The sequence below is a fragment of the Micropterus dolomieu genome, linkage group LG22 (genome assembly GCF_021292245.1).
Source record: "Micropterus dolomieu isolate WLL.071019.BEF.003 ecotype Adirondacks linkage group LG22, ASM2129224v1, whole genome shotgun sequence".
Lineage (NCBI taxonomy): Eukaryota > Metazoa > Chordata > Actinopteri > Centrarchiformes > Centrarchidae > Micropterus > Micropterus dolomieu.
The window spans coordinates 24,066,899-24,087,334 of record NC_060171.1 but is presented as its reverse complement, the minus strand read 5'-3'; the positions used below and the strand labels follow the sequence as shown (position 1 = coordinate 24,087,334).

Genomic DNA, 20,436 nt, shown 5'->3' with positions numbered 1-20,436 from the left:
TTTTCTCTTTCATATTTTTTCACAGTTCCACCCATTCCAGATAACTTTGAGTCATTGGTGAGAGTGAGTGAAAAGGTATACAACAGGTTCTCTCTTAAGATTGACTCCAGCCTGCTGAACAACACTAGTGGGCCAATCACACATGTTGGGGTGCTGATGACAAGTAATCTCTCTGGTGGGTTTCTTTTTCTCTTCTAAATGTCAGGGAGTGTTGTAACTGTGTCATGCTATCGTAATCTATTAGTGCTGAGGTGAATATTTATTGTCCATGACATCAATGTATGTATTTATAACTGTTTTTGTTTCACATGATAAAATAAATTAGACTCTTGACAAGAACTTTCTTGTCAAAAGCCATTTCCTGTTTTCGTTCATTTCCTGTCCATCCAGATGACACTTCTGATTTTACAAAGTACTTGGGGAACACTTATGATGAGTGGAAGGCAGGGAGTACTCCAAGATACCTGGCAACAGTCAAAAAGACCATCCAAACACGCAGTGAAGAAAATCCTCTGAGCATACAAGTAGGAGATGGATCTCATTGGGAGGGCTACATTAATGGTGCTCTGGACGCCAGTCGAAAATACCAGTAAGACCACTAACCATATTATATAGTGTATGAATAGGTGTGCAGCAGCATATAATATACAGAAGTAACTTGTTGATGATACAATAACTTGTGAAAATGTATTAAGATTACCTTCTTTATTGATTATTGCTGTATTCTGTGAAAGCATTAGTACATGAACTGCTACTAGTACTTTTTATGTAGTCAAATAATGTATGTGTTTTTTCAGCAGTCATTAAATTGACTAGTGTTTACTGTAAATATTGCTTTTACATTTTCAGTCACAGTGTGCAAAATCTGGTTACTTGTGTTTTACAAGCAGAAACATGGTGGTGTATTTAAACTTTGACAAATTAGTCAATTACATAATCCAGCAAATATTACAGCATCAGCTATTTCTAGATATGCAATGACAGAGATTAGGAGCAAATAAAAAAGTCCCAGTGTAAAATGTATATAAACCACTAATTTGTTCAATCCTACAGATATGCTATTGTGTTGTTCACCAGTCTGACTGTGCAAAACACGCTTGTGAATGGTTCATTGTCATTGGTCTCAGTAACAGACTTCTATCCTGTTATTGAACTCCCAATGAACCCAGGTAACACATTTAAAAACATTGGGGTTTTTTGCTATGAAATGCAAATGATGAAATGCTCATTGGCCTTTTTCTTTGTCTCTTTTTTTTAACTTTTGTCAACATTTTAGCAATTGGCATTGCTATTGGAGCAACACTGGGATTTGTTTGCGTTCTCATCGTCCTGACCGGCTTCATTATCTATTGGAAAAGGTTTGTCATTGTCAGTGGTGGAATGTAACTAAGTTCATTTACTCAAGTACTGTACCTGAATATTTACATTTTATGCAACTTTATACATCTACTCCCCTACATCTCAGATGAAACGTTGTACTTTTATGTTGTGGTGTGGACAGAGTGGACCCAAATGCAACGCTCAAGATTAACAGTTTTTATTAGGGGAAAGAAGGGGTTGAGGGACTGGAGTTGAGGGAGGGGTGGATGCCGGGGAAACGCAGGCACGGGGAACTGAGGAGACTGAGACCAGCGGGCCGAGGAAGAGAGGAGGCACGGGAGAACTGATCAGGGGGTTGGTGGAGTGTGGTGGCAGGCTGACTGGGGAGGCATGACGAAGAGCTGGGAGGACGCCGTGGGGGAAGTCCGAGGGGAGAGGGCAGGTGAGCAAGCCCAGCTGACTTGACAGAGGATGAGGGTGAGTGAACCTGGGGAGAGACAGACAGACAAACAAACAGGGTTAATGACTCAGGGAAAACCAAGAACAGGGAAACAGATCATGCAGGTTATACGAGAGCTTGAGTGAGCAAGTGGCACCGGGTTAGGAGCAACGACGATCAAGCAGGGGTTGACTGGAGAACCGGGGTAGAAGTATTGTCAGAGATGAGGCTGATTGCTGGCAGGTGTGGCAGGCAGAGGAGGTGGCTGACGAGGTGCAGGTGTGGGTCGTTGGCTGGGCTCAGGAGCAGAGCACATGCAAGGGAGGAGACACAGGGAGGCAGACAGAGTACAGGAAAAAACAGAACACCAGGGGAAAGCTGAATCTCAAGCAAAAAAAGGAGAAATAAACAGGACACTCACTGTCAGCTGGGCTGCCACCAGTGAAAACCACCATCTCCAAATTTTGTGAACTTCATTTTTTTCTGATTAACTGAAGGATAAAGTGTTCCTTATGGGTTGAGAATATTCTTTTCCTTCTTAAACTTTTTAATTTTAATATGTTAACTTTTTGCTGATAATGAGTACATACTTTTACTTAAATAAGGTGTGTGAAGCAAGAATTTTACTTATTTTACGTATTTTCACAGTGTGGTATTAGTACTTTTACTTTAAGTAAAGACTTATACTTCTTCCACCACTGGTCATTGTCATAATTGATAAAAAATAGTATTAAGTCAGTGTATATAGTACAGAAGGCCCAAGCGGCCATCCATTCAAACATTTGTTTTATTCAGTTTATTACAACATTCTGTGACAACTGGATAATTGTAGGCTATACTGATCTCAAGATAACAAAACAACAGTTTAATACAGGGGCTGGCAGGTGAATTTCTCAGGGAACCTGACAGTGTTACAGTTTAGCTTAGTTGGTAAAGTATAGGGCTCTTAGTTAAAGTTGTGTGTTCAATTCCTGTTTTGGATGATTTTTTAAAATTATCTTCTTTAACAAAGGTCTTATGAAGAGACCGTTACATAAGCTCAAAATAAAGCATATGCTGGAGTGTGTGTGTCCCGGCAATTATTCCACATCCATCAACCTATGGATGCTTACTTCATTTCCCCAGAATCCTCAGGCAGTGGAAATTCCTGCGCTTCTCATTCAGGGGAATCCAATGTCACATTTCCCGACGGCTATTACAGAGGTGTGTCAAGCAAGCCACAGACTATTTTGAATATCATACAGAACTTTTCCAAAAAAATGTTCCACAGTATAGGTCTAAACTTTAAACTCACAATTATGCACCATGTAGGTTTCCACAAAAGAAACATCAGACATGAAGAGTCTGTCCATGAGGTAAGGTTTTCATTTTTGCCACGTTACTATTATACGGAAAGTAAATGTTTGTTTGCACGGTTTACTTCCACTCGCACTCCATTCGCACTGTTTAGTGTTTACTGTTTTTGCACTTTAATTTGATTTTAATATAGGTTAAATTTATGTTTAATGTATGTATGTTTTGTATGCTACTAGATACTTGAATTTCCCTCGGGATAAATAAAGTATTTATCTATCTATCTTGGACAACAACTGTTTCTCTAACTGTGTGTCAACATTGCTCTTTCCTCTTTCCTTTTCCAGAGCCAGAGTGTAAGTATCCTTTAAGTCATAAATCTATCAAATGTTTTACATTATGGTGGGAACAGATTGAAATGTACAGAAATCCAGCAACAGTGGTTATCTAAAAAAACCACATTACTCTTGTCTGACCTCTGGTGTCCATTTGAGCAGAAGTGTGGCTGTGAGGGTGGAGGACTACGAGGCGTACTACAAGAAACAGAAAGCTGACTCCAACTGCAGCTTTGCTGAAGAGTTTGAGGTGAAACACACAGTGGCGTCTCCTGCTAAATCTCTCAGGGGGGGCAATTGCTGCGATGATGGCTAAGGTTACCAGTTCAATGGTCTACGTCGGCTATAAGACAAGGATTGTTCCTTAGGCTATCTACAATGAATGAATGGTCCACAGTGATCAACTCCAGATGGGATGCCATCTATCAGTTCACCCCTTTGGATGTAAAGGCAACTACTTTAGCATTAGTGAAAAAAATCTTTAACTCTCACAATCATCTGATTTAGCTGTTAGGCACAACAAATCCAGAATAAAGCGCAGTGGCACTGGGGCTGATAATGTGCAATTAATAAAACTATTTACAGTTCATCCTGCACTGCAACTAAGGGACAGGCTGGAGTAGAAAACAAGCTTACCTGTCTCAAGTAATACAGTAATATAATAATGTCACATATACACTGTATCACCGTACCTATATGAAGGTGGATCAAATATAGCCAATCTTAAATGTTCAATGGGGTACAGTTGAACCTAGTATTAATTTTCATTATTTACACACATTACACAAGACTAATAAGGTAAGCAGAGGTAAAAGGATCTTGAATGTTCTCCACTTGTTATCCTGTAGTTACACAGTATTATTAGGGGTGTGGGCTGTATTAAAAACTGTATCTACTGTTCTCCCATGCTCTATAATAACACAGTAACAGCGAGCTATGTGCTGTTCTTCCATTCTCACTCTGTATTTACACATAAACAAGAAGGCATGTAAGGGGAAATATAAAAAGGTATTTATATTGTTTTGGGTTATTTTCTGTGTTGCTCTCCTTCGTCTCCTTCTTCTTTTTATCCTCCTCTGACAAAGATGCAAGTGATGGCCACTTCATGCTAACTCCTCTTCTGTGATTTTTGGCAATAAAAGAAAAAAAACAACACATAAAATATTTGTTACTGGTTAAGTGCAGCAAAGTTAACTTTAAATTGACTCCAACACCACACATAAAACACTGTGGTAAAGTGAGCCGACGAATGCGAAACCGTGGTCAAGCCAGTCGTCTGATTTCTGTTGCGCCTAAAGCAGTGTTATGATGGTAAGGACAGGGTGCAAGTGAGCCAAAGGTCCTGAAAGATACATGAGTGTTGGTGGTGCTCTTAATGATTATATGAACACAAACACATACCACGATAATATAACAATATTAATAATGATAACAATAGTGATAATAATAGTAATAATAATAATAATAACATTTATTATTATTTGTTATTAATACAAAATGTAACTTTTCATTGTTATTTTGTGAACATAATTTATGTAAAATTTGACATTTCACCAACGTAATTCCTCAGCAGTTAGCACCGTCATGGCATCGACTTCCTAATGAGTTCCTCTATCACTGGCACAAACACTCTCAAAAATCAGCGAAACAGCAAAAATTAAACGGACAGTTAACATTTCTCTGAACTTTGACCTTTGACTAAAAGAATTCCTTAATAGGTGACATCACAATTGTCATATCATAGTGTCTTCTAGTGTCACTGGTACAAATATTATAAGGTTATACTGTACCAACTATGAGATATTGCCCTCTAAAAATCCCTCAAACAGCAAAAATGAAACAGACAGATGACAATGATAAATCGCTCTGCTGCTGAGCACATGACGTAAGTGCAAGCCCTCCCGGGAACCCATAGAGATTGCATTGCAGCGCCCACAGCTCAAAAAAAATTGCTTTTACATGAAAGTCTATGAGAGCAATCTGGGCGATATTCAATCTGTCTGAAATCGCCCCAAAAGGGGCGGGACTCCGCGGAACACGACTTGACGCTGATTGGATAACGATATTCAGAGGCGAACTTTCAAAAACAGTCCAAGCTTACTAACCGTGTTGTAGAAAATGTGAGAAAAATCCCCTGCTTGGTGGGGCGATCGCCCCAATCAACAAACCGCCCCTGGAAACACAAGTGTAATATTCAAGGACTCTGATATATAAATTAGCATATTCATAGGAAGCAATTATTGCCAGAAAATTGCCATTATAAATTATGTAATTTAGTCTACATAGATTGAATCATTTACTTTAATAACTTTGACAATGTAAATGTTACAATTGCTCATCATTTCTTAAAATGAAATGTCAATATCTAACTATCTGTGCATTTCTAATATTTTTTGTGATCATTGACTGGATTTTCATGGAATGAGTTTTATAAATAGGGATTTGATTTGACAGTGTAAGAGTCAGCATTTGATTCTGCATGCCATGCAGCGGTGCATTTTATTACAAATGTAAGATCGCTCACACAGACACATCCCTGCAGATTATACGAAATTGTGGACTGGCCATCATTAGCTATGCAGAGACAGCTACAATGGGTCTTCTCCCCTGGTTAAATAATAATAATTAGAAAATAATAGGGATGCTCGCAAGGCTTCATTTGTAGTCTAAGTAATTTGTTCTCATCTCCTTCAGACATGTCAGACACTAGAATGGTGTAATGTTTAGAAATAAACTTTCACTGGTACAAAGGTATTGGGATCTTATTGGTACTGCACATGCACCAGATATTTACCATAAAGCGAGCTGTACAATCACCAATCACCAATCTTTCTTTTAAAGGACCTGAAGCTTGTTGGTACAGCTCAGTCAAAAGCAAGTGCTCAGACTGTGGAGAACACGCTCAAGAACCGTTGCAACAACGTGCTTCCCTGTGAGTCACCTTCGCCTCTCATAATGTATCTGCTATTATCTCTATTATTCCATTTTAATTGGACATTAAATCAAAATGATCTGACATCTTTCAAGGCAGTTATTCAATTAATTTGAATGATTTCATATTATAGAAAAGTGAGCGTCAGTGCAGCCACACCATTTTTCACATGGCAGTTTGTTCGTTTCATTTACCCTCTTTTCTCGCCTCTTAGATGACTCTTCCAGGGTGAAACTCTCTATTATCCATGGGAGTCCATATGATGACTACATCAATGCTAACTACATGCCAGTGTGTACTGACACTTTTTCAAGCAGTGCTCTGCCTCAGTCACTGCTTCAGTATCAGTAAACATCCTGCTGGACAACATAACTGCTCTTTCTTTTGCTTAATGCCATCATGCTATTTAAATTATTCTACCTTCATTCACATTGATGTTTGAAACACTCGAGAAACTCCTAGAAAATCTGAACAGGATGGATGTTTGTGTTGTGTGGCTAGGTTGATGTTTTATTTGGCAGGGTTACAACTCCAGGAAGGAGTTTATTGAAGCTCAGGGTCCATTGCCCACCCCAGTCAACGAGTTCTGGAGGATGATCTGGGAGAAGAATGTTCACACCCTGGTCATGCTGACACGCTGCAATGAACAGGGACAAGTGAGTACAAACGCAAACAAACACAACGTCTGGCAGCAACATGCCATGTTTACATACATGGGAACACGGGGTACATCCCAAGCCTCTTATTTGATATGTCCTCGTTAAACCGTAAGTCATTCTGCTCCGCCATTACCCAAAGCTTTTATTTGTGCTCTGAGGATCGAGGTGCGAAATGGGATCTCTGAGGATCCATCAGCAAGGATACATGAAAGCAGCCTTCACGGAAGTCTTTCACTGGCCGACAGATCCCCTTTTTGAAAATCAGTTATTGAATGGACGCTGCAGCTGATTGGACTGACCTGAAGTATCTGTCATTTCCCACATTAATGTTAATTTTGGATACAATTGTGTATTAAAGTGAGAGAGAGAAGAAGAGTATGTAAGTCTGCAAAACAGACTTTAGATTACATGGAATATCTGCTTGACACAAGCTGCTTTATGTTACATAAAACCACTGTTAAACTCTTACCATCACATTTAAAATATCTATATCTACACAGTCTGAAGGCACCAAACTCTGATGTGATCTCAGTGTGTGGTCCATCCTTATGTAGTGCAGTGTATTAATCAGCCTCTTGCTGCACTCTACAGATGATGTGACGACCACCTTTGTGGCCTTGCTTGTTTGAAAATTTTAATTTAAATCTGTCATTAAAATGTATTAAACTACATTTACTAAATACTGGAGTTTCTAAATATGTTGCTTGAATACAAAACATTTCTATATTCTGAGTAACTAAAAAAAACTGAATGATTATCCTGTTTTTTAGGTAAAATGTGATCAGTACTGGGCATCTGGGACCAAGCACTTTGACAACATCAGTGAGATAACAACTTCTGAAAAAACATTTGAATACTGGACCATCAGGGACTTTAATGTTAAAAATGTAAGTGCAAGATGTTACATTATGCAAAATGGTAAAAATCAACACTGTAAGTAAAAGTCATAACCCATCAGTGCTTATTTACACCTTTAGTTTGGAGTACTACATATCAACACTTTTAAATAATCTGATGAATGTGCAGGAATCATACAACACTGTCACTGCTTGTGCAAGCAGGGTAACAGGAATACAGGGTAAGGACCCTAAAGTAGACAACTGAGACAGAGGTAGTACAGTTCAGTGATTTTTATATACAAATAGAAGGTACAAAGGCTTTTGGAAAGGTGATGCAGGCAATGTTCAAAACCAGAGAGAAGTCTAACACAAGCAAACAAATCCAGTAAGGAGCAGGCAAAAATGCAAAGTCCAATAAAACAGGCAAAAAAGTCAAAACACAAGGTAATGCAGGAAACCAAGATATGAGCACATTGCAACATAACATAACCAACATTCTGGGAAGTGGTCTAGAACTGAAGAACGGGTGGTGTAGAAGACCTCAGGTGGACAGCCTGAAGTCTTCTACACCAAGGGCCGTCACCAGGAAGAACAGCATCAGGAACAGCGGCAGCTCAGCAGGAACATGTTTTCGGTCGTGCAGCCGACTGGGAACCAGACAGGAATGGTTGAAGTTCTGTGGTACTGCGCAGCTAAGACAATGTGGCGCAGAACCGCTGAGAGTGCAATCAGTGTTGGGAGCCATGGGGAACACGCCTTCTCTTGGGGACTCCATGGTACATATGGCAAGGCGAGACCCAAAAGGTGACCGCTGGACATTAGGGTGGCTCCTGGACTTTACTATTGAAGGCTCAGAGGGTTCAGGGAATGCAGACCAGAGTGAAGGCTGGAGACACTTGCATGTTGGTGGTTAACTGACTGGTAAGAAGGCTGAGAATCAAACGTTTTGAGAAAGTCCTTAGATCAGAGCTGCCTCTCAGTACTCTCTACTATGGGCCCTCGTCTAATTAACTTGGCGCTTTACACATTCACATTAAAACATGAATCCTTGCAACCAGTAACTGATAAAAAAAAAAAAGTTGTGTGCTCCAGTTACCTTCTGAGCCAAAGACTGTGATCTAACTTGTCAATAACTGAAACATTTCTGGGCATGTGTATGTGATTTTAATAAATCACACACAATACATTTTTGTGTGTTTGTACATGTTGATTTCTCAGTTACAGTTTGAGTGCATGTTTCTCCTCCAGGTGAAAACAGCAGAGACCCGTTCTGTGCATCACTTCTACTTCACAGCCTGGCCAGATCACGAGGATCACAGGGTCCCAGAAACCACAGAGCCCCTCATCAACTTAAGACATTTGGTCAGAGAGCACATGGACCAATACTCCAGACACTCTCCCACTGTGGTCCACTGCTGGTCTGACAGAACACACGTACACACATTTTGCCTGCAATTGTATATAACAATTGTATAACTAAACTAAAATCATCTGGTATTCTGTTTTTCTCTCTCCTCGCCCTTGTCTGTGTGTCTATATCGTTTGCCCTCAGTGCTGGAGTTGGACGAACAGGTATCTTCATAGCCATTGACTGTTTGATATTCCAGATTGAAGGAAAAATATTGTGGACGTGTATGGCATTGTCCATTGGCCCCTTATGGTGCCGACAGAGGTAGGACACGGTCACGTACACTGTGTTTTTACTGTAGATGTTTGAAATGATGAGTACGCTGCAGCTCAGTGAATGTTTGTATTTGATGTCACTGCAGGACCAGTATGTGTTCTTAAACCAGTGTTCCATGGACATCATCAGATCAAGAACTGGAACCAATGAGGATCTAATAGACCGAAACAAGTATAGGTCTTCTACTTCTCTCTTTATTTATATTTATAATTTGGGATATAATTATTTGTTAAATGTTAAATATTTGATAATGGAGGTTACAGTGGACATAATCACTGACCAAAAATATTTGGATTATATGTAACCTTTGGTCAAATATAAAATTGGATTCTCTCTTATTATTGCAGTTTTGATTTTCTGCTTTTTTTGTCGCGGTGACAGTCCGGCTGTTGGTGAGTGTCCTGTTTCTCCTTTCCCTCGCATTCTGGTTTTTTCCTGTGCCTTCTCTCTCTCTCTCTCTGTGTGTGTGCTCTCTCCCTCTCTGCTCCGGAGCCCGGCTGGCTACCCACACCTGCACCTCGTTAACCTCCATCCCCGGCCGCCGCACCTGCCAGCCATCAGCCTCGTCATGACCAGTATTTCTACCCCGGCTTTCCACTCCATCCTCGCTCGATCGTCGCAGCTCCTGACTTGGTGTCACCGCTTCGTTCTGGCTCTTTTGAAATTTTCCTTTGTTTCACCTGCTAACCCTGTCTGTTTCCTCCTGCCAGGTTCACTCACATCTGCCTCCCAGCCTCCTCCTCTCCACGACGCCCTCCGGCTTGCCCCCTTGCACCCCGCCGGGTCCCCAGTCACCGCGTTCTCTCCTCCACTTCTGCCAGCTTCCCTCGAACCTCCAGCCTAAGCTCCTTCCGCTCCTCCGGCTGCTCGGTCCCCCGCGTCCTCGCCTGCCACTCCCCTTCTTTCCTCCCGTCCCTCCTCGTCCCCCTCTTTCCTCAATAAACATATATACACACATACACAAATAAATCTTTTGCAAATTGTCAGCGTTGCGTTTGGGTCCGTTCTGTCTCCTGCCGTTACATTTTTACTACTGTAGATAACTTACTGATGATTTTTTACTGAGGTATTATGTTGGAAGCTATATAGGTATTATTTTGACTCTTGACAAAGAATAACTTGTAATTAAATGAACTTTTGGAATTGCCTTGTAGAACAGAAAATGCTGGTATGAATGCTGTGCCTTGTTAAAAAACATTTATGCTTTATCACCAATAGGTGGCATTCCTTCATTTTCGTTTTAAACTGAAAGGACAAACAGGAAAATGTTTTACCTTATATTAGGACCCTATTGGGAAGATTACGTTTCTGAATATATCATATTTTATTGAAGCTTGTCATATTGTCTAGACAATTCTATTTGTAGCTCTTAAGCCAGTTTGAACTGTGTATTCCCTTTTAATGAAGGTGTTCTGTTGTTTTTGATAGAGATGAATTTTATCATTACGGTGATTACACTTTGGCCAGTGCTTTGTGAAACATTTAGCTATTCAGCCCACATTTGATTCATACAGTTTTACTTTGATTGATTAAGAGATGAGAAGGATCACATTAAACAAAAGCCCTGGACCTCAAACAATGAAAACTGAACATTTTAATGTGAGGTATGATCCATACTACAACAGTGTGTACTTTGAAAATCTTAGCGGTCATATCCATTGTCTTTGTTTTATTAATGTCCTTCATCTCTACATTGTAAAATTCCTCAAAGAAACAACAACATTATGTCACTTCCTGCTGTGTATGTGGTGTGTCTATGGACATTTCCTGCCATGTTAAAATTACCAGAGAATTTATTTTCAGCTTCTAAAACGCAGAATTTTCCATGAGGCAGGGTCATGTTTTGTTGATAATTGATGTGTGTGGTTAGCCTGTAGATATCCATGTTTTATTTTAGTTGTATCATGAAATACCTAATCATTTAAGGCACTTGTATTTTTAATGAAAACAACAATAGCAAATATTCACAATGTTTTTGAAATGCTTTATGCAGTGCTTGCATGTACAATGCATAAATGTAAACAGAGAAAATTAATTTTTGCATACCCTTCAATCTGTAAAACAAAAGTGATTAATGATAAACCCAATGTTATCTGTTAGAATCATGACTTTTGATAGTGTTACATATCTCTAAGCTGGTGTCACTCAGAAAATGCTAGTCTTTTTTGTTTTGTAACATTTCACAAGCTGATATTAACAACATGCCATGCTTGAGTTGTGTGACAGCTACACTAAACACTGCACTGCTGATGCACATTCCAAGCACATTCTAGTTTCTGAGTTGTTACTGTCAAAAGAAGAAACAAACAGCATAATATGCTGCATGCTGCAGAGGAGGACTGAGCTGGAACACCTTTGCATTATTCAGAGCAACTTTGAGGTTGCAGGTAGCTAAGTGCACCCTCAGAGGATGAATAAATAATGCCATTTCTTTTTCTTACTTGACGAGGAAAAAGCTTTTTACAGAGAATTCTAAAAGTTCTAATTTTACAGCTAACATCAGGCCTACACTCGGGGGATTTCGTACAGTTTTGAGGTGTTTTTAAGGGCAATCATTTCCACACAGTACTGGGCACTCCTGGCATGGTGGTAATAAAAGATTTAGTCAGCAAGTAGGCCTCAAGAAGCCTTGATATTGCTCACATCCTATAAAGTATACCCTCCCCCTTTTCCCTTTTCTCCATCTCTCCCCTCCACTCCTCCTTATCGTCCTTGTTTCATGTCTCCCATATACAAAAGTTGGATCTAAAAATGGAATTGGTATTTGAATGCCTCTTTGTAGTTTCCTATGAGTTGCAATAAAAAGTATACAGAAAGCTGGTGCCATTTTCACAGAAATCTAACCTGCAAACACAAAATTAAAATAGGACAAAAGATAACTGGGTGATCCAAAATTAATGATGAGCTCAAATGCTTATGTGCCAGTAAATCCACTATAATGGATTACACCGGGTTAAATCAGCTTCTGACTGCAGACGTAAAAGCTTGTTTTTTTTTATGTAGCACACAACATCACAAATGACCATTTAAGTCTTATTAATCAGAGGAACTCACATCTATGTAGTGGTGTGGTTTACACTATAAGGACTCTACATGTAGCTGTTGATGTCTGGCCTGCGGTGCAAAATTAGCATGCATTTGGCTCACTTGGCTGAACATCATTTTAAAATTATGTTTAGGTCAATAAAGATATGATGGACATTCAGTTTGTAGCAGAATGTAACACAAATGACATAATGGTCAAATTAAAGCAAAAAGACAAGGGCAAAATACTCATCATCAAATTGCTAACAACAGAAGTAGAGCCAACACACTTTTTAACCTCTGAAATACCAGAGTACTGTTCTTAAGTTGAGTTTGGAGGTTCTTGTACTTAACCAAGTACAATTCCTTTTGAGGAACACTTCAGCTAAGCAGCTTGGAGTTTTCTTTAGGTCTTAAATATTTATTGTGACAATGAAAAATGTATGATAATGTTTGCACTTGTATACAGTGATGGGAAGTAACTAAGTACAATTACTCAAGTACTGTCCTTATAGGTTTGATGCACTTACTCAAGTATATCCATTTTCTTTCACTATTTTTCAGATAAAAAAATTCCTCTTAATCTACTGTACTGTATCTGACAGGTAACTAATTACTTTATGCCTTATGATTAAGAAGCATTTTTTGCCTTTGTCTTACCCACCTCTTACCTTACCCCTAAATTTGACCTCTTAACTTTTTGCGAGGGTAAACAAAGCTTACAAAATATAATGTATTATTATAAATTAAACTAATCATCAGCATATAAACCAGAATTTGTTACTTATAACATGATGATTCATAACACTGAAAGGGACCATTGTGCTGACTAATGCTTTTGAAACTTTACATGCACTTTGCTGATAATGCTCCACAAAAAACTCCACTGCAACACAGTACAACGCATCAGGTGCTGTACGCTGCTGCGGCCACAGGTGTCGCCAGGGCTCTCTGAGTAGCAGCAGCAGCCAGATGAACCGCAGCAGGAGGATGCAGTCCACTCCACACTCTCCATGTTGAAACAGAGCAACTTCGCCTCCAGCCGACTCCAACCGTCCGCCACAGCCCGCCTGCTGTTCCCCACGACCCAGGCAGCTGTCTCAAAGCCCCGTGCTATGACGCTGGACTGGGAAGAAAGCTCGGGAACAACTGTATGAGCGCCACGCTGGTCGACACAGAGTAAGTTTACATTGAACCGCTGCTCCAACACGGCGAGAAAGATAACTTGCTATTTTTAGCAAACGTCCTCTGTATTTCTGCAACTGGTCATATGTTTTATCTGCTAACTTACGCTAGCTAGCGGAGCTCAGGTAACGTTAGCATTAACTGGTACAATGAGGAGGATTTGCATGTTCCCAGGATCCAGACGATAGTTTTGAGCATCATAACCGTCGCAGTGTTTGGAGAAATTTGGGCTCATTGGTGGGAGTAACGTTATCTGTGCGTGTTTAGTGTGTCGTCTGGCTGGGTGGTGGCTACAGTCACAAGCTAGCTTCGTGTAGTAGACCTTCACCACCACGTTAGCAGACCGTGCACCGTGCGGCAGCGGCTTGGCTGTCACTTGTTTGCATGGCAACCATGAACCGAGCCGCTGTGTACGGTGACCAGCAAGGGCAAGTAACGTTATTGTGATTTCTTCATATTTAGCCGTGTTACCTTCCTGCTATCGCCTGCGTAATGGATTGGTAAATTGGAGCGGTCAAAAGTGGATAACGTTATTTTTATATGTTTAACAGCGAAGGCGTCAGAGCAGTCACCGGAGGAATAACCAAAGCGATTACTGGATACTTCAAAACAACCTCCATTACTCAAAGGAATCGCAATACTCAGTACATCGTCGGAATGATGTAACGTTAAGACTTAAAGTTAATGCAATGTGGCATTGTAGATGATTCAAAGGAGAGCTGTGAGGCTGGTGGACATTTAAATGTCAAGTATACATATATGCAGTGCAGGCCAAGGCATCTCCAGCATGGTTTCAGTCCAGTGTTGCTGGTGTAACGTGTGCACTACCAGCACATTATGACTGTCAACAGCCTTTTCTGAAGAGGCCTTTCTCAATTAATATTTAGAGCACTAATAATGTTGCGTTTTTGTGATAGATTGTACAAAATGGAAGCAAGAATTTTTTTTTTCATGTTGCAGCCTTTATAATATGAATTTAACTTTCAGGATTAGGAATGACATGCTCTTCTTGTAATGAGAGCTAGACCGATAAATCTGCTAATATTGGCTTAATGCAGACATATTTGTACCAGATTAATAGTGCTGGGCGATATGGCCAAAATGTTATCACAATAAAAAATGTAATGTCCTTTGATATTGATAATTATCACGATAAATGTCAAATCATTATTTCTTCTTCTCCAGTTTAAAGGCTGTTTTTTGCTCCTGAGTGAAGTTGAAGAACATGACAAACACTTGCCAAACAGTGGATCATTTAACATTTCTGAGGTAGAACATTCAAAACAATTATGATAAAATCTTTTTTCAACAAAAATGCATGAGTAAAATGAAGTAAAATCTTTTTTTCAGTCTCTGAAATATCTCATTAAGAAAAATTTAAATTGCAAAGATGCTAATGTGTTTTTGTGATTCAAATGAATTAAATCAAACATTTATTAAACATTTATTGTTATATTGTTATTGAGGAAAATATCGTGATAATTCTCATTATTGTTTTTTTTGCCCAGCCTTACCAGAATATGTCTGCTGATAAAGTAACTGGAAATTGCAGTACATAAATGCCGAAATATGTTTGACTCAGTACACACACACACACACACACACACACACACACATATACATAAATAAATAAACATATATGTTTATTTTATATTTATGGGGAAAAGAAAGACTCGATCAATATATAATTTTTCCATTTTCTTTAAAACTCTCAGCTTATTGTCAGCCTCAAAAAGCCAATACGGCTCGGGATATATTTGGAATATTTTATGTATAATATTTTATTTTATGTAGATGAGATATTGCCTAAATGTGGAGATTTTACAGTGCCACTTCGCCTCATCCATCTTCGTCTATTCCAGTGCAGACAAAGATAGAAGAGCTCATCATCTTTAATCGTGTGGTATTATGTGGAGTTAGGCTTTGCTAGAGATGAGAATAATACAGAAGTGCACTTTAGTTAATAGTTAAAAGGGGTTACTAGAATGTGTTGCTCCAAATGCTGGAAAAAAAATAATCTCAAGTGAAGGCAATCCAAGCACAAGAGGAAATGATTACCAGAGTGCTGGAAGTGAAATGTCAGGTGATATTTGGGAAATTGCAGCTGCGTGGGAAAAGACAGTTTAACAGTCTGTCTCTTGTTCCCCACTTTCTCTTTTTGTCAAAGCTCTGCTAAGTCCTTATTTGCTCTGTTGTCTGAGTCTTTCTGTAATCTGTCTGCACTTTCAGTTGACTCCATCTTTTAGACTGGGTTATACAGAATAATAAAGGCCTGATACCCAGTATTAGGATTCTGTCAGACTGGCACTGGACAAAAATTGATCTCGTATTGAATGACCGCAAAATGTCAGACTGCAAGTGGTGTCAGTAAGGTAAGGTAACATATTAGGCATTTGAAGGTCATTAATACTGCGTGGCCTTTGGAAATAGGTCATTAGATCAATAACAGACTCTGCTCCTATTTGCATATCCGGTTTTGATCAAGTCTGCATTGCTTTAAATACTCTCATGCCCTTCACCAGATTGAGTCTTAATCCTCAATAACCAAACAAATCAACATCTATTCCATTTTCCCTGTGTTTTTACAACTTAGATTATGATGATGGGAGTTTTTTTTTGTGCTGATCTGTTAACACCCAAAGTCTGGTCATGCCATGTGACAGACTACCTTGCTCTAATCAGGTGGGGGATATTTAATGGTGTTTTGTCCCTAAGCCTATCAACTAGAACTGTGGCTTTGCTCTGCCGTGAATGACAAATGGAGAGGGAGAGCAGTCGTGAATGAAGGAAAGAGAAAAGGCTGGTGAGAATGTGGAGAGCTGTTTCTGTGGGTGGTTTAGTGGTGTTTTTTTTTTTTATCACTGCTTTTTCTAGCAGGAAGACACAGCAACAGATGTCCTGACTTCCATGCTGTGCTGTGAGGAATACTCAAGTCCAACCACATACTGTAGATCTGAATCTATAGGACAAGCCACCCAAAGGGCGGCCTGGTTGCCTAGGGGTTTAAAGGCTATTTTATACTTGTGCGTTGAATCGACAGCGAAGGTGACGGCGTAGGCCCCGGGCTACGCAGAGGCTACGCCGTCACCTGACGTGCACCTCCTCAAAAATGTAACTACACGTTGAGGCGACGCGGACCGTAAGCTCTGTGATTGGTCGGCTGGGTAGCCTCGCAATGCCACCGAGCCGACCGGAAGTACCCAGCGCTTTGAAGTAACGTTTACAAGCGGCCAAAACGGCAGCTGTAACACAGTGAATCAATTTATTTGACCGTCGCAACTCGAGCGTAATGACTCAGAATGTGATCCATTCGGTCAGTAACATTTGAAAAGGCTACACTAGCCACGCGTCTACAATTTTTACCCCGATTTACGTTAGCGGAGGGCTAAACCGTAAGTTAGCCTGCTTGGCCGGCAAAAGTCAGCACGGTGGACGCTGCAGTGCTACTGCCGATTATCGTTTGGGGATGTAATCGCAGAATGACGGACACACCTATGCACAAGTATAAATTCATGGCTATGTGCGTAGCCTACGGTGCAGGTACGCACGTAGACCCTACGCAGAAGTATAAATGGGCCTTAAGACTTGCTTAATGTGTAATTGCAGTGTCTCAGGTTTGAGGCCAGCTGTGGAACTTTAAGGCAATTTTATACCTCTGCGACAAATGTACGCCATAGGTACGCTGTAACCTGATGCGCAACGGCACGCTGCGACGACGCAGATCGCAGGAACAGTAATTTGTTAGCTTGGGTTGGGCGATCGTTTCTATTTTCATATCGTCTGATCATGGCTACTTGAGATCACTGATTGGTGATCTGATCGCCAGGGGGCAGTGTTATGTTGCAGCAAGTCAGTGAAATGCCAGCATGTAAGAAACAGGCCTATTAGCTTTAAGAGAACCCACCAGAAACATCTGTTAATGCACAGTACAGTGTTTCCCACATAATTACAGTGTAACTGTGGCGCCATGCGCGCAGCGGGGAGGAGGAGGGTGCAATCGATAGCAGCTATGTATAGCCTGTCAACCTCGATCACCCAGCTATATTCTAACGTTAACATATCCGTCTCCAACACTGACAGCGTTGTTAAGAAAACAGATAGACTAACTTCTGAGTTAACTCCCAATACACTTAAACACACGGGTCCATTTCAATGTGTTTGTGTAAGAGAGATAGAGGCAGTGAGCAAGCGGAGGTGCTGAGTGATTTTATGCACTGCGCGCAGCTCCACAATGAATTATGATTTTACTCCTATTAAATAGTATGTGGTGGTCAGCGTTGATATTGAGGCGTGTCGTGTTGCCACAAATAAATCAATGAATGGGAAACATTGCAGTGTGGTGCAGATTCTAGAGACTGTTTTTATGGCATCTTAGTTCTGAAAGTGAGTTAGTTAAAATCGCCTTAATATCGGCGCATGAAAAACCAATTGCTGATCATCCCTTCAATCGTCGATAAGCGATCCAATCGGAACAACTCTACTTGGTAGCATTCCTCCTGTGCATTTACGGTTTGTCCTTCTTCTGCTTAACCAGTTCAAGGGTCATACATACCATCTCCTCTGACACCTTCTCTTGTTTTTGCATTTTAGTAATTTCACTTAAAGTAACTGCTGTTCAACATCGATCAGCTCCAACTCAAATATGATCCGCAGTTGCCATTGTTTGTAGTAGCCTACACCAATGAAGAAGAAACTCAACACAGTGGAACATGGAAACCTCATTGCCAACTAGCATTTTGGCGGTGTAAATGCAGAACGATGCAGAAAAAGCACAAGTATAAATGCTCAGCTATGCCGCAGACTCAACATAGAATTGGCCTTTGCAAATCACCTATTCTCTAACTACCCTCAATTCCAATCTCTAATATCCACTCTTAAGAATACAGGCGCCCTCTGTCAGGGTGTCACATTAGGGGAATATATAATGTTTCTTTGGAATTTCAGCTCAGCACTGCCAGGATTGCTCATTGTTTAAATGTAATCTTTCTCCTTTTTTGCCTTTATTTGAAAGTATGGCAGTACAGAGAGACAAGAAAAACAGACAGCGAGAAGGGATGATGACATGTGACAAAGCGCCACAGCTTTGTGTTTAGCTGTGATGTTGAGTCAGAGCTCTAATGAAGGTTTTGTCCCACATAGTGTTTCAGATGTTTATTTTACTGGTAAAAATATGTTAACAAGATTGTTGACCTTAAACTGACTAATCTGAGTTGTTGTTGTTGTCATGCCATTGTGTAAATTCTGCTGGCTCTTATTCAATATTCAACTTTCTCACTGCTGACGTGTGTTGCCATGGCCGTACAAGAGTGGGAGCAGCAAGAAGAGGTGAAGATCTGATAATGATAAATTTTTAATGAATGTTTAGATGAGGAGAGACGTGAGAATAGACATCAGGGAGAACTGATAGCCAATGTAAGTAAAGGGTTTGCCTGAACTGCCAAATTCAAAATAGACAGGCTGTATTGTCAAAAAGTAAACTTGAAAACAAGTTTGAAAATTCTGCCTAGTAATTTCCCTAAAGATAGTAAGTCATATAAACTTTTAGTTTCAATCTGACTGCTCTTAACAATGGAGGTATCCTACTGCAGGGTTTGATAAGTGGCTCAGCGCCGTTCCTGTTCCCCTGAGATGTGAATGCTTTCCCCAACATCTAGTGGGGGAATCTAGGCTAATACTGCTCCATATTGAATCTGTCTCTCTGCCCCGAGAGAGCAAATGCACTTTTAGCAGCATCTGTTGTGCCAAGATTCCCTTACCCTCGCATGGTCTTGCAGAGTTATTTTTTGTCCAAAGTTATTTTACAGCTGTAAGTTGGCCTTTATGTCTAAAAGCAGGTCCCTTTCTCACAAAATGTCACTTTTTTACCCAGAGAAAACTCACCTGTGTGAACCCAATAATGCAGAGCTGACATTTTCAAGGTGCACACACGGTGACATACAGTATATTCTGCATGTTGTATGGTCCCATACACGTGGTAAGATTAAATCTTTTTCTCAGTTGGACACATTATTTGTGCAGATATTGCAGCATAAAAGCGACATTACATCATTGTGAATTTTGTTACACCTGTCTGTGAGATGCAGATCCCTTCTGGCCCATTTTTAACTACTTTAATGTTAGCTGCTCTTTATCTGACACCAGCATGTTAACACCCTTTAATGTCGGTAGACAGTAGCCTTCTGTGTTAGTACCAAATTAATCTGGGGAAGCAGCTTTCCCTTTTCTCACTACAAAAGTCAGACAAAGATTGCTTTTAAGACCTCTGAAACCACATGTATGACTTAGGTGCAACATTTTTCTATATAACTGGAAACTTTATTTTTCCATTATGAGATTTCCATTCAGATTGCAGAGTCCTGGTAATGTTACTTGCATAGATTATTAGATAATCTAGTCAAATCTAATTAATAGTCTCTTCAATTTTCTTTACTAAAATTCCAAAAGGGCAGCCTTTTTTAAACGTCACAGTTTGAGAGTATTTCCTCAGTCGTTCTGCTGTGTGGGCCCATATTGTCTCCTACTTGCACACTCCTGAACACTTTTACATGTGGGGTTGCTTGCAACAACCTGTGCTAGTTTGTTTAATGCGATGTTGCAATAAGTAGTCTGAAGATAATTTGCCAGGTGTTTGAATCCAGTTGAAAACGCATTTTCTTTTCCCATCTCCATCTTTGCATGCATGTCTTGTTTCAAATAATTGCCTGTTACAGTCCCCCCCCCCGCCCC

The 20,436-nt window shown here is 40.1% G+C and overlaps 2 protein-coding genes across 4 annotated transcripts in view; both read left to right on the top strand.

Moving 5' to 3' along the window:
- Window positions 1–25: 25 nt before the first annotated feature.
- On the top strand, window positions 26–10,487 carry ptprjb.2 (protein tyrosine phosphatase receptor type Jb, tandem duplicate 2). The gene is made up of 17 exons (XM_046037990.1): window positions 26–175; window positions 391–589; window positions 1,054–1,169; window positions 1,277–1,358; window positions 2,885–2,962; window positions 3,071–3,114; window positions 3,400–3,408; window positions 3,550–3,637; window positions 6,229–6,319; window positions 6,534–6,610; window positions 6,841–6,975; window positions 7,749–7,865; window positions 9,066–9,235; window positions 9,370–9,489; window positions 9,587–9,672; window positions 9,849–9,893; window positions 10,212–10,487. Exons 5-15 carry the CDS (start codon window positions 2,933–2,935, stop codon window positions 9,603–9,605), a joined length of 900 nt encoding a protein of 299 aa, XP_045893946.1. The 5' UTR covers window positions 26–175; window positions 391–589; window positions 1,054–1,169; window positions 1,277–1,358; window positions 2,885–2,932; the 3' UTR covers window positions 9,606–9,672; window positions 9,849–9,893; window positions 10,212–10,487.
- A 2,977-nt stretch (window positions 10,488–13,464) lies between these two features.
- Window positions 13,465–20,436, top strand: part of osbpl5 (oxysterol binding protein-like 5) — a 50,007-nt gene continuing 43,035 nt past the window's right edge. Inside the window, exon 1 of one of the 3 annotated variants that reach the window (XM_046037655.1) lies at window positions 13,465–13,704. The gene's annotated coding sequence lies outside the window, so the exon portion shown is untranslated. Of the gene's footprint in view, window positions 13,705–14,079; window positions 14,139–20,436 lie in introns of those variants that run through there. The other 2 variants (XM_046037657.1, XM_046037656.1) reach the window with 2 other exon arrangements.